The sequence below is a fragment of the Protomyces lactucae-debilis genome (assembly GCF_002105105.1).
Source record: "Protomyces lactucae-debilis strain 12-1054 chromosome Unknown BCR37scaffold_10, whole genome shotgun sequence".
NCBI classification, from domain to species: Eukaryota; Fungi; Ascomycota; class Taphrinomycetes; order Taphrinales; family Protomycetaceae; genus Protomyces; species Protomyces lactucae-debilis.
Window position 1 is genome coordinate 390,855 of NW_024468002.1, and position 11,925 is coordinate 402,779.

Here is an 11,925-nt window from a genome sequence, read left to right on the forward strand (position 1 = left end):
TATAGAATAACAGGTCGATTTTGCTTGATCAGAGACTCAATCTCAAATCGCAACAGACTTTACCATGTCACTCTTTCAAGCGGCCGATGCGCAATACGCTATGGACGAAACGGACGAGTATGCCGGTGAGCATGAAGGCGAACAAACAGCAGAGTCTATGGCGGAGAGCAAGCGACGCCGTATAGCGAAAGCATGCGAGTATGTGACATCTTTCACCTAAAAAAATCCCCGACGACCCCATACTAACATCTCAATAGCAGCTGTCGTCGCAAGAAGATCAAATGTAGCGTATGCACTTCAATGAGTGGATTGGCGCATCGCTGACTTATTTAGGGAGAAAACCCGTGCAGTAACTGCTCAACGTACAGCACGCCGTGTCATTTCACAGATGCGCCCAAGAAGCGCGCCATGCCGCGAAGTGCCAAGTACATTCAAGGCCTCGAGGCGAGGTTGGGCAAGATGGAGGCGCTCGTGAAACAGTTATTACCAGATATCGAGCTGGATGATCAAGGTGTGGACCAAGCGATACGGCGAGCGAAGCCTGTCCTGACACCTTTGCACACAAGTCGGCAGCCGACTATGTCGCCTGAGCTCGACCAGGACTTGTTAGATAGTGCGCCCACCTCGCTACATCGGCAAGCTTCACAAGAACCAGAAGAAGAGCTGGTAGAGCAGATGGGACACCTTTGGCATGACTCTGACGAGGAATACGAAGAAGCTCAATATACAGGGGCTGCTTCAAGCTATATGCCACTTGTCGGTGTGCAAGGAACTGTGCGCGACTTGACTGGTGATGAGAGCTTTGAACAACGCATCAATGGGTTCAGGAAGCGAATTATTGCACAAGAACGCATACTAGGAAACAACATCAACGCATTGCTTGATGTGAGCATCACAAAGAAAATTGAGCGATTTTTGGCCATTTTGCCAGACCCAGCAATCTGCAAGCTGTACATTGATGCGTACTTCTCAATTTTACATGCAGAGTTTGCATTCATCAACCAACGTCAGTTTCTCGAGTCGCTCGACCCTGTTACCTGGCGTCCAAAAGTACTCCAAGACATACCCTTCCTCAGTCTTTATCTTTTGGTCATGTGCTTCGGCTCTCATTTAAGTCGACAGGATGTGTTCTACACTGAAGACCAGGACGAGGGAATCACCTATTTCACGTATGCAAGGACGCTCATGTTTAGCGTCAAGGAGTATGGCCGCTTCACCTTTGTACAATGTGCCATCTTGAACGCCCTCTACCTTGAGCGTCTCGGACAGATGAAGGAGCTCTGGATCATTGGTGGTGTGCTTGTTCGGTCTGCACAAGCCTTAGGGTTACATCGCAGACACTCGGATCCATCTATGGATGAAGAAACGAAGGAAGTGCGTAAACGATGTTGGTGGATCATTTATGATCTGGACAGCCGTATGACGTTGCTAAGTGGCAATCCGAGTGCGATCCACGATGCCGATTGTGATCAAGAGTTGCCTACGCTTACACCAGAGGAAATTGCAGAAAACAACGATGTTCGCTTTAAAGATGGCCGACAATTCAGTTACAGTATTGCTGGCATCCAGTTGGCACAAATCAACCATCAAATACATCGACGACTGTATAGCGTACAGGCTATTCATCACTTGTCGCCAGAGCAAGTCCACAAGATCGTTGCTGAAATTGACGCGCAACTCCTTGCTTTTGCTGAAAACTTGCCAGACGAACACAAGCCTGGAGATGGGCGCGATATTGAGCAGCAGCGTGAAGCTTTTACCCAGCGTTTTCAAGATTTCCCAACCAAGCATGCCGCCTGTCAACGCAAGGTCATCAGGGATTGCTACTTGATTCCCTCGCTACGTCTCGAATACCTACAGCTCGTCATGCTGCTCCATCGACGCAACACGAAGCCCATTCTGTCACCCACTGTCGCATCGCCAACACACGGCTCACGAGGTGGAAGTCACAGTCCGCGAGGTCATCAGCGAGCTGGCAGCGCATTCTCGTCACCATCAGAGTTTAAGCTGTCCGAACGCGCTTCGCGAGCCTGCTCATCTCATTCCATTGCTGTCCAAACAGCACGCACCATCTTGTCAGAACTCTGCCATCGTGTACCCCTCATGACCACGAGCGGACATATTTTGTTGTCGCGATTCACGTCAGCAGCGTCGCTCATGCTCTTCAGCAGTATCGTGCGTAATCCTTCCTCCTCCTCTGCGCGCAAAGACTTGGAACTACTCCAGCTCACTCATGCAGCATTCTTGGAGCATCACACGAGATTCCCACCCTCGGAGGAGGACAAGATCCCAAGGCACTTTGGCATCCTAACGAAGATCATGCCAGAGATTCTCGGCGAGTTGTGTAAAGTTAGTGCATTGGCCATTCAACGTGCCGGCTCGCCACGCACGAAACGTTCAGCTGAAGAGGATGTCGGCGATTTGCAAAGCCAAATGCCATCCATTTTCGGAGAGATGCAAGACATGTCCATTGCCAACCCAGGTGTTGCATTTGATCCAAATTACTTTGGTCCGTTGAATGGTGGCGTTGGTACTGCGGCGACTCTGTCTGGACCGACTTTGGCACCTGAGTACTTTCCTGACTCGAGTGGGTTGTTCAATTTTGGATGGCCAGTAGGATTCAACATGCCTGGTATGCAAGGCTCCGGAGCGGAGAGAAAAGCACCGGCAGGTATGGCAGGCTTGAATCTAGCTGCTGGTCTACCTGCATTGTCGCCTGGTTATCTCTTTGGCCTTGCAGCATCCTCGGGCATTGATCAAGGGGTACTGCAGCAAACCCCCACGGGCTTCTTGCATCAGCCTGCCATGTTGCAGCAGCAACAGCAACAACTGTATGCTTCTGATTTCCAATCACATTCCATGGCGGGTGCGGATGTATTGAAGGACGACTATGATGCGCAAAACTTTTGGAACTCGTTTGGCATGTATCATCAACAGTGACAGTGAATCGAATCCCCTTCCTTGCATAGTTGCAGCAAACAGCATAGCTAACCCTCCTCACCTTGCCTTGACCTTAAGTGATTTTCATGTTCAGCCCATCTCAAGACGGAAACGCCGTCCACTGTCAGCATTCAAAACAGCTACCGCCTCAGGCAGAACACAACGAACATGCTAGACCTCTGCATTGGGAGATAGCCTGACATGATTTTGCTCCTGGTCTGTGGGACTCTACTCGTCGCGCTCGCTGTACTGCTCTTTTTACATCGTGTTGTTTCTCTCTCGTCGGTACCTCTCTACACGAGCGTCTTGGGCTTTCTCGCCTTCTTTCTACCGAGCTCGATCGTCGTCATCCTTCCACTCGACCTAGCCCATGGTGCACGTCATTTTGATGAGACTGAAGATGCTGCCACATTGGAGCAACGTATTTTGCTGAAGCTATGGCGATCAGAATACTGGATCTCCTTTGCACTCACATTAACGCTTCTACCTTTGATGCAATCCTTTGTCGAGTCTGGTTTCATTCTTGACCTCAGCAAACGACTCAGATCTTCTGTAAGAGACAATTTGCGATTTCAAGCGCTCTATCTTGGCCTCGGCTCCGTTGGCCTGATCTACATTGTCGCTACCACCCAATCCAGACTATTCAACTCACCACAAGCATTCAAGGCATTTCTCATCGCCCTGGCGAATACTTGGGGTTTGTTTCTTGCACTCACCTTCATGGGTCATGGCCTGATTGGCGTGCCAAAACGGCTCTGGCAAACTGCCAGTGTGGCCGAGCAGATCGCGGATTGTGAGGCCAAAGCAACATCTGTGATGGACCAACTTACGAGAGCCAAGGAAGACGAAGCAGCTCTGGCCAAAGAGGTTGTGAGTTTTGATGCTGCATTAAGCTCAGAGTATCATCAAGCTTGGGTCGCGGAGATCATCAGTCTTATGCCAGAAGCCATTCTACAAGCACAATCGCACCAACCAGATAATGGTCTAAGATCCTTCTGGTCTCGAGCTGGTACATCGCGAACTGCTCAAGACAGAAGCGACGTAAGTGACGATAGACTTGCGGCCCTGACACGTCGTGTGCGCAGTGTTGCTGAACGTCGAGACCGGTATACTTCCGCTTGGGCCCATCTGCTCAAGAGCTACGAGTCCCTGACACGGCCTGACACGAGAGGCACGAACAGCCGCGTACTGCGTGAGTACATACGACCATTGGCTCAACGTTGTATTGCACTTTGTCTGGCCATGCTCTCATTTGCCATCATTTGGGCGGAGCTGTTTGTCAATCAGGAGAAACCCTTTCTACGCTTTTTGGTTTTGCCAATTTCACGGAGCAAGAGCTGGACTATGGAGGTCTTTTCGGGGCTGCTGCTCACGTACATGTGCATCTGCACATACTCAACGCTCTTGCGCATCCGTCTTTTCAATCGACATGCACTGCTCGATAGGCAACACACGTCGCAATCCTCGTTATTCTTTTACGGTTCTTACTGCTGTCGAGTCACCATCCCGCTGAGCTACAATTTCATCAGCCTGTTGCCAGCCGATTTGCGCAACGTCAGTGTCTTTTCACAGTTTTTGGGCAAGGCCATCGACCTGCAGCCACTTGGCAAGGCGTTCAATGACTGGTTGCCATTGTACATACTCGTGCCCGTTGCGCTGACACTGGTGGATGTCAAACGGCTAGGACTTGCCTGGCTGCAAGATGAAGACGATGAGTCTGCACAAGACGCAGCAAACATGCAGCTGACGGAGGGCCGTAATCTACTCAAGCACCATCTTGCAGAGTCTCATGGTTTGGTAGGAAATCGATGGGCATCCGATGCGGACGCACGTTCAGTCGTTACACCCTTTCGCGACGACGCAGCTGAAGAGCAGAGCACGGTGCAAAAGACCTGGACGCGCTTTACTGATAACGTGTCTGACTCCTTGCAAAGCCTCGGAGACTTGATCAAGAATACCAGGCACTGATAGCAGTGCACATCCCGTCGATACCCGCCGTGTGACAATTGCGGCATCCTCCGGATCAATTGTGGGGTCGAAATTGCTGTGCAGATTCTGCGGGGCCATATTTCTGTACAACCCTGCTATCCCTTCAAACCTATCTTACAAAAGTCAATCGTCGCCATTGATTACACCGAGCATGGTCTTCTATCCTCAGATCATCAAAGACTGCGGTCCAATTCCAAACGATGTCATCATTCCCGAGTGGATCTTCGCTGCTCGCCGACAAGATGGCGCTAAGGTGGCATTCATCGACAGTGTAACAGATGAGCACCGCACCTGGGTCGATGTCCAAAAAAGGTGTCGGCTGCTTGCTCGAGGTCTAGCAAAGCAATTCAACATCGATGTGACATCTTCCGAGGCGACCATCTTCGGCATCATCACTCCCAACAACATTGAAGTGCCCATCGCTGTTTGGGGCGCTCAATTGGCAGGAGGCACAGTAACTGGCATGAACCCTGCGTATACCCCCTCGGAGATCAAGTATCAGTCGGAGGTCACACAATTGACTGCCTGTTACACTTGCAAGGACATGTTGGACGTCGTCAAAGCGGGCTGTCCCAAGAACGTTAAGATTATTCTTCTTGATGGAGTAGCTGAGGGCTGCCTCAATATCAACCAGCTCATCAAGCTTGGAGAATCGTCACCAGAGATTCCAAGGATCGTGTTGAAGCCTGGCGAGAACCGCAAGCGACTTGCCTTCCTCTCCTTCTCGAGCGGCACGACTGGCAAGCCGAAGGGTGTCAAGATTTCCCACTACAATGTCATTGCCAATTCCATTCAGAACCGCGAGTTTTACTTCCAGGGAAAGCCCAAGCAGGAGCTCGCTACGAGCTTAGCATTGATTCCACTGTTCCACATCTACGGCCTAGTGGTGATTATGCATACCGAGATCTTGGTGGGTAACACTGTCTGCATGGTGCCTAAATTCGATCTCAACAATTTTCTCGACTGCACAGAGAAGTACAAGATATCCATCATGTTCCTGGTGCCTCCTCTTGTCGTACGACTGACCAAAGATCCTGAAGTCGCCAAGCGAGGCAAACCACTGAAGGATGTCAAGATGATCTTCTGCGGTGCTGCACCTCTATCGGCGCAGTTGCAAGGCGAACTCCGCAAAGCTGTTCACCCAGATGCTATCGTCCGTCAGGGTTACGGTATGACGGAAACATGCACAACAGCAACAATCGTGCATGATTCCGACCAGTGGGATGGCTCTGTGGGTGTTGCCATCCCCAACGTCTCTCTCAAGCTGGTCGACCAAGAAGGCAAAGAAGTGACTGAGTACGACAAACCTGGAGAGCTCTGGGTGCGTGGTCCCAGTGTGACTTCTGGCTACTATAAGAACCAGAAGGCGACAGATGAGTGTTACTTGCCAATTGAAAATGCAGAGGAAAGATTCGGAGACATCTGGCTTCGCACAGGCGACGAAGCTGTTGTGCGCGTGTCGCCAAAAGGCTTTGAACACTTTTTTATTGTCGATCGTCTCAAGGAGCTCATCAAGGTCAAGGGCCTGCAAGTCGCACCTGCTGAGCTCGAAGCTGCACTGCTTGATCATCCCGATATTGCAGACGCTGCCGTCATTGGCATTCCTGACGACTACTCTGGTGAACTGCCCAAGGGCTTTGTGGTGTTACACGCAGGTGTCGAACGCAACGATGCTACAATCAAGAGCATTTGCAAACACATTGAGGATACCAAAGCTCGTTTCAAGTGGATCAAGCCGGCCAACATTGAATTTCTGGACGTCGTGCCCAAGTCTGCCAGCGGAAAAATTCTCAGGAAGGATCTCAGGCTGCTGGGGAAGAAGCCAGAAGCAAAGCTCTAGACGTACATGTACATAAGATGGTGCAGGTAGTTACAGTCCATTCATCATGTTGTTTCCAGGTTGTTGCCGTCCGCAGACTCGGACGTGCCAAGGTGTCAACCCATCTCATCGCGTATGCTCCTCAAGCGCGACGGTAACGGACTCAATCGAGCGCGCCTTTGACTTGATCTACAGATTATGCTGTAACAAGTGGAAAGCCGAGCTCGTTCAAAGATGGCCGACAAAGAGGCGACAGTCTTCGTTGTCGATGTGTCCAGCGCCATGGCCGCTCGCCGCGATGACCTAGGCATCACAAACATGGAGTGGGTCAAGCAGTACATCATGTATAAGATTGGGCCCAAGGTCTTTGCCGGCAGGAAAACGGACTACGTAGCCATGGTGTGTGCTGGCAGTGATAGGACCAAAAATGCCATGCAAGCAGAGGACGACTATCGCAACATTGATGTGGCACTTGGTTTCCCGAGACGACAAGAGGGCCAGGCAAATACGCCAGACTACGTGTATGACATCGCCAGAGCTACAATCTGCTGACGTGTAGACTAGGCAGAGGCCAGATAAACGCCATCAACCAGGCATTGGTTCCGTCAGACCATTTGCAAGGCGATCGTACGGTACCACAATCCACCCGCCAGCTAACTTTAGTGGTTTCGGCAATCCTCATTGGAATGGAGCTCATCAGTACCTTTTGCGCCAAATACAAGTTCATCAAGAACCTGATTGTCATCACTGCTGGGCAGCTGCAAACAGACTTTGATGGCATATCTGAGATTTCTGATCGTATGAAAGGCGAGGGCATCAACCTGACTGTCATGCAAGTCGCTACGCATCTTACACATTCACTAATAGGTCAGGGGTATTGATTTTGACGACGTAGAGCTCGGGGTGAAAGCTGAGGACAAGTCGGACAAGATGGTAACAACTCTTGCTCAAGCGGCATCGCTAATTGTCTTAGAAAGGCAATGAAGAAGGACTCAGAGAGCTTTGCAAAGCGTGTTCGGGGATTTGTGCCACTTTCCAGGAAGTGTATGAGAGCACAAAGATTCCCAGAATAAAACAGGTGCGCCCCGTGACGACATTCAAGGGCCAGATCATCTTGGGTGACATCGAAAAGTATGAAGAGAGTTTTGCCTTCAATGTTGAGCGATACGCAAAGACGAAAAAAGCCATACCGCCATCAGCGCAGAAAGTTTCTGCCGTCGCTAATCAGCGTGATGTCAAGATGCAATTGCAAGATCAGGACCCGAGCAATCTTACCGCCATGCCTGTGTTGCATGGCCAGGTCCGTATGCAACGTGCCTATAAGACGGCAGATGGCAGAGAAGTTGATAAGACCTTCCTGGAACGCGGATACAAGTACGGTTCTACCATTGTTGGCATGAGTGAAGCTGACGAGGATTATCTACGCTTCCAGTCCGAGCCTGGCATGCTTGTCCTCGGCTTTGTGCCCAGGAATGATGCCCTTGAACAAATGAGTGACGGGTCGACTCGTGTTAAAAAGGGGTACAAGCGTTACTTGCACATGGGCCAAGTTAATCAGCTCGTGGCTCCATCATCAGATGAGCGTTCACGACTGGCTTTATCGGCAATGATTCATGCGCTCGAAGTGGGCGATGTGTATGCCGTGGCACGCCTTGTCACAAAGAACAATACACATCCTCTAATGGTCCTTCTTGCGCCGCATATCGAGCCTGGCTATGAAGCTCTTTACGAGGTCAGATTGCCCTTTGCTGAAGACGTACGTCAGTACAAATTTGCTCCTCTCGATCGCATCAAGAATATCAAGGGCGAGTACTTGAAGTCTCATCGATATCTACCAACAGAACCGCTTGTGAATGCCATGGAAGACTTGGTCGAGAGCATGTCGCTTGATTCGTTGGGCGAAAACTACCTTGCTCCAGAAGACACATACAGTGTTGCTATTCACCGGACCATGAACATCATCATGCATCGATTCTTCAACGACAGTGGCGGCGAGTTGCCCCCAACGCAAGACCTGCTCTTACGTCCTTCAAAAGTTCCGGAGCAGGTACTACAGAGTGATAAGTTCAAGAGTGCTGTGGAACGCGCCATCAGCACTGCCGACATCAAGAAGGTGCCACCAAAGTCTGCTTACAAGCGCACGCGAGGGGATGAAAAGGATATCAAACCAGAACCAATGGATATCGAAGACTTGCTCAACCGTGAAGTCGAGGACGATGACCAAGAGATTGACCCTGATGATCGAGCATACGACATCTGGGAAACGATGCTCAAGGATGGCATTCGCAACAATGATGAAGTCAGGTCATTCAAAGCACTTGTCGACCGCTGTCCGATCAGAGGAGATATCGAGGCACCTTTTGTACAACTCGTCAATTTGCTGGACGACATCATCTTCCACTCCATGGGTGACGAGGAGTATCCAAAAGCGCTTGAGTTGATGGAAGTCATGCGAGAGGAGGCAATTCGTCATGAAGCAGATGCCACATTCAATGCCTTCCGTGGAAAACTCGAAACCCGTTTGCCTGAGCAAGGTCGAGAAGACTTCGCCAAGCTTCTGGAGGAGAATGGCCTTGGCATGATTCAGGATTCAGAGATTCTCGCTGCTGACAAGGCAGCTGGAGGATCCGCTGAGGCCCATGCTACGAGCGATGTAGCCATGGAAGACGAAAAACCTGCGCAAGACAAGGAGGACGATGCAACGACCGATGGCGAGGATGACACTTGAGCAATGCTATGAATACGAATTCAGTATATGAAGAGGTCAGTCACTGTCGCTAGGCCGTGCTACCAGGAAGAGAATCGCCTGCCTCTTTGGGCGTTGCCCAGTCAGCTAAATGTCAGCATCTATATCGATATCACGAAATCTTACGTCGCGATCGGCAGAAGATTGAAAGATTGGGCTTGCCTTCAAGGCCCTTGTCTTCCTGCATATTTCCACCCTTAACATAGTAGGTGCCATCTGCAGCCTCGCTGTAGAGTGGCGATCCGCAAGTGGCGCAGAAGCATCGCTTGAGCTCATTGCCCGAATCACCCTTGTCTGTAAAATTAGCTGTGCTTCATCCCCTTCGCGTGGGTACTTTGGTAGACTTTCACGTTGCCTTTCGTGGCAGTCATCGAGCCCTTAGGAAACACCAGATTCTACTAGATTAGCAAGGTCCTGGAAGTTCAATCTGGGATCTGACCACTGAGTAGGCTGAACCACTAGTTTGCTGGCAATTCGTGCAAGAGCACAATGCTTTGGCTTGCATCTCTGCATCAAACTTGAGCTCAATCTCGCCACAGAGACACTTCGAGGTAGGCATCTTGCTATTCAATGCTCAAGAATGCTGCCTTGGGTTGTTGTGGGTAAAGAGGTTGAGAATTGGCCTTGATGAGTGTGGGGTCAATTCAATGACGTCTCGGCCAACTTCACCACTTTTGAACTGGCCCATCCATTCAACCGCAACCTTACTAGAGAGCAGTATGAGCATCAAGATGATGTTCTGCCGTACTTGTGGACGTGTCATCTCTCGCAAATCGCCCGTGAAAGCTGCCAATATGGCTGTCAAGGCTAGTTCATCATCTAGACGCCAGCAAGCTGTCAATTTGTCAGATAATGAGCAAGACTCGAAGGAGGAAGATGCTTCTATACAGACGACTACACCCCAAAAGTACTGTTCTCATGCTTGTCGTACGAAGAAGCCAAGCCAGTTCGACTGGCACATCGAAAAGCTATTCTTGACGGACTTGCAGCAAGCGATTGCAGATTCAAGTCGCCACAAAAGGCTTCGCTGCGATGGAATCGAGTGTGATTATATTCAACAGACTCTTTTAGAAAATCCGGTGGATATTTCTGAGCACAGAAAAGTTCTCAATGCTCTAGAAAGCGCAGACTCACAGCGCAAAGGCCTTCTCCAAGCACAGTTGCGCGAAAGAGTTCGCCGTGCAGCTCGCCGCCTCGTTGTGGACCCAGCATGCGATACTATCAGTCAGTCTCCCTTGGCTGGTACGGTATTTGAATGCGTGCAATCTGGTAAAGTCGTGGAAGGCAGCTTCGCCAAGGGAAGTTTCGGTATCCGTCCAGTTGAATGAAGTGGCAGATGGTGCAGCGACGGCATCTTGTTCCAACGATCAGGACTGCCGTCAAATCCCCACAAGAACTGATCCATCTTTTGCTTCTGCAGCTTTGATGCTTTCTGGGCTAAAGGCAATGTCTCGGCACTGAACTTGGACATGTTTGGTCCATCTGGTCGAGTTTCACTAGAGGTTGATGCACATTTCATTGCACTATCCTCGGTGCTTGTCGTATCTTTTCGAGACAGGTCGAGTGCACCTTGGTGATACCAATGCAGGTAAAGACCACCCATATCAGGTACTGCTGCAAGCACAATCCCAAGACACGCTTCAAGCACCAGAAGCAGTGCCAGCGTTCGCACACGAGACATGACGTTGATTGCCTCCTCGATATCGTCATCCAGTAACTCAGCCGACTTGACGCGGGTGCTCTGGCGGTGCGCAACGACGGCTCGCATGACACTGACGAAAGAGCCGGCCATGGCGGTACCAAACAAGCAGGATAGCATGACTACGTTCTGCTTCCCAATGAGAGAAGCAGCTTTGTAGAGCGGCTTGATGGGATGCATGACAAGCATAATACCAAGGAGAATATTGAATAGCGACTCGACCATGGCTACACCCTCAAAATGACATTGCTCAGGGCCCGTCTCGCCGTCGAAGGTCGCTTGAAAGTTGCACTGGACCGAAAGAGCCACGAGGTTGAGTGTCAATGACAGACCAATGATAGGGATGATGCACTGATTGATGAGCTTATACTCGCGCAGCTGTGCGAAGTGGATGAAGAGTAGAGCGAGAGAGGCCTTTGTCAGATGCGCAATAAAGATGGAGAGGTAATGCGCCACAAGCAAGAAGTAGGCTGCCCTATCTTCTCTCTCCGTCGTGAGAATCAGGATGGCGAGCACGCTTGTTGGTATGGTCGCCGACCATGCGAGCCACAAAAGTCCTTCCTGAATAATGTCCCGGCGGAGGAGATGACGGTAAATCTTTATGCAACATCGAGCCACAAGGAAACAGGACGCAAGCGTCATCAGTAGGAGAATAGGCCAAATCATTGCGTAGTGGTTCTTGGCAATCGAGCTGGGCAGAACGATTCCTGTATATCCATCATGCAATTTGTA

The 11,925-nt window shown here is 50.4% G+C and overlaps 6 protein-coding genes across 6 annotated transcripts; 4 read left to right on the top strand and 2 right to left on the bottom strand.

Moving 5' to 3' along the window:
• Positions 1 to 64: 64 nt before the first annotated feature.
• On the top strand, positions 65 to 2,940 carry BCR37DRAFT_393115 (fungal-specific transcription factor domain-containing protein; the record flags this gene model as incomplete). The annotated part of the gene is made up of 3 exons (XM_040871253.1): positions 65 to 198; positions 258 to 288; positions 334 to 2,940. The coding sequence occupies 3 exons, from the start codon at positions 65 to 67 to the stop codon at positions 2,938 to 2,940; spliced, it is 2,772 nt and encodes a 923-aa protein (XP_040725213.1).
• On the top strand, positions 2,857 to 4,994 carry BCR37DRAFT_33348 (LMBR1-like membrane protein). The gene has a single exon (XM_040867102.1). It carries the CDS (start codon positions 3,142 to 3,144, stop codon positions 4,906 to 4,908), a length of 1,767 nt encoding a protein of 588 aa, XP_040725214.1. The 5' UTR covers positions 2,857 to 3,141; the 3' UTR covers positions 4,909 to 4,994.
• On the top strand, positions 4,995 to 7,187 carry BCR37DRAFT_34780 (phenylacetyl-CoA ligase). The gene has a single exon (XM_040867794.1). It carries the CDS (start codon positions 5,081 to 5,083, stop codon positions 6,767 to 6,769), a length of 1,689 nt encoding a protein of 562 aa, XP_040725215.1. The 5' UTR covers positions 4,995 to 5,080; the 3' UTR covers positions 6,770 to 7,187.
• Positions 6,922 to 9,886, top strand: BCR37DRAFT_380006 (SPOC like C-terminal domain-containing protein). Its single transcript, XM_040869399.1, has 5 exons — positions 6,922 to 7,269; positions 7,308 to 7,375; positions 7,412 to 7,580; positions 7,621 to 7,681; positions 7,722 to 9,886. The coding sequence occupies exons 1-5, from the start codon at positions 6,983 to 6,985 to the stop codon at positions 9,474 to 9,476; spliced, it is 2,340 nt and encodes a 779-aa protein (XP_040725216.1). The 5' UTR covers positions 6,922 to 6,982; the 3' UTR covers positions 9,477 to 9,886.
• Positions 9,526 to 10,053, bottom strand: BCR37DRAFT_393119 (Mss4-like protein; the record flags this gene model as incomplete). Its single annotated transcript, XM_040871254.1, has 4 exons — positions 9,526 to 9,581; positions 9,621 to 9,788; positions 9,829 to 9,889; positions 9,934 to 10,053. The coding sequence occupies 4 exons, from the start codon at positions 10,051 to 10,053 to the stop codon at positions 9,526 to 9,528; spliced, it is 405 nt and encodes a 134-aa protein (XP_040725217.1).
• A 666-nt stretch (positions 10,054 to 10,719) lies between these two features.
• Positions 10,720 to 11,859, bottom strand: BCR37DRAFT_387551 (uncharacterized protein; the record flags this gene model as incomplete). Its single annotated transcript, XM_040870544.1, has 1 exon — positions 10,720 to 11,859. One exon carries the CDS (start codon positions 11,857 to 11,859, stop codon positions 10,720 to 10,722), a length of 1,140 nt encoding a protein of 379 aa, XP_040725218.1.
• Between the last annotated feature and the right edge of the window lie 66 nt (positions 11,860 to 11,925).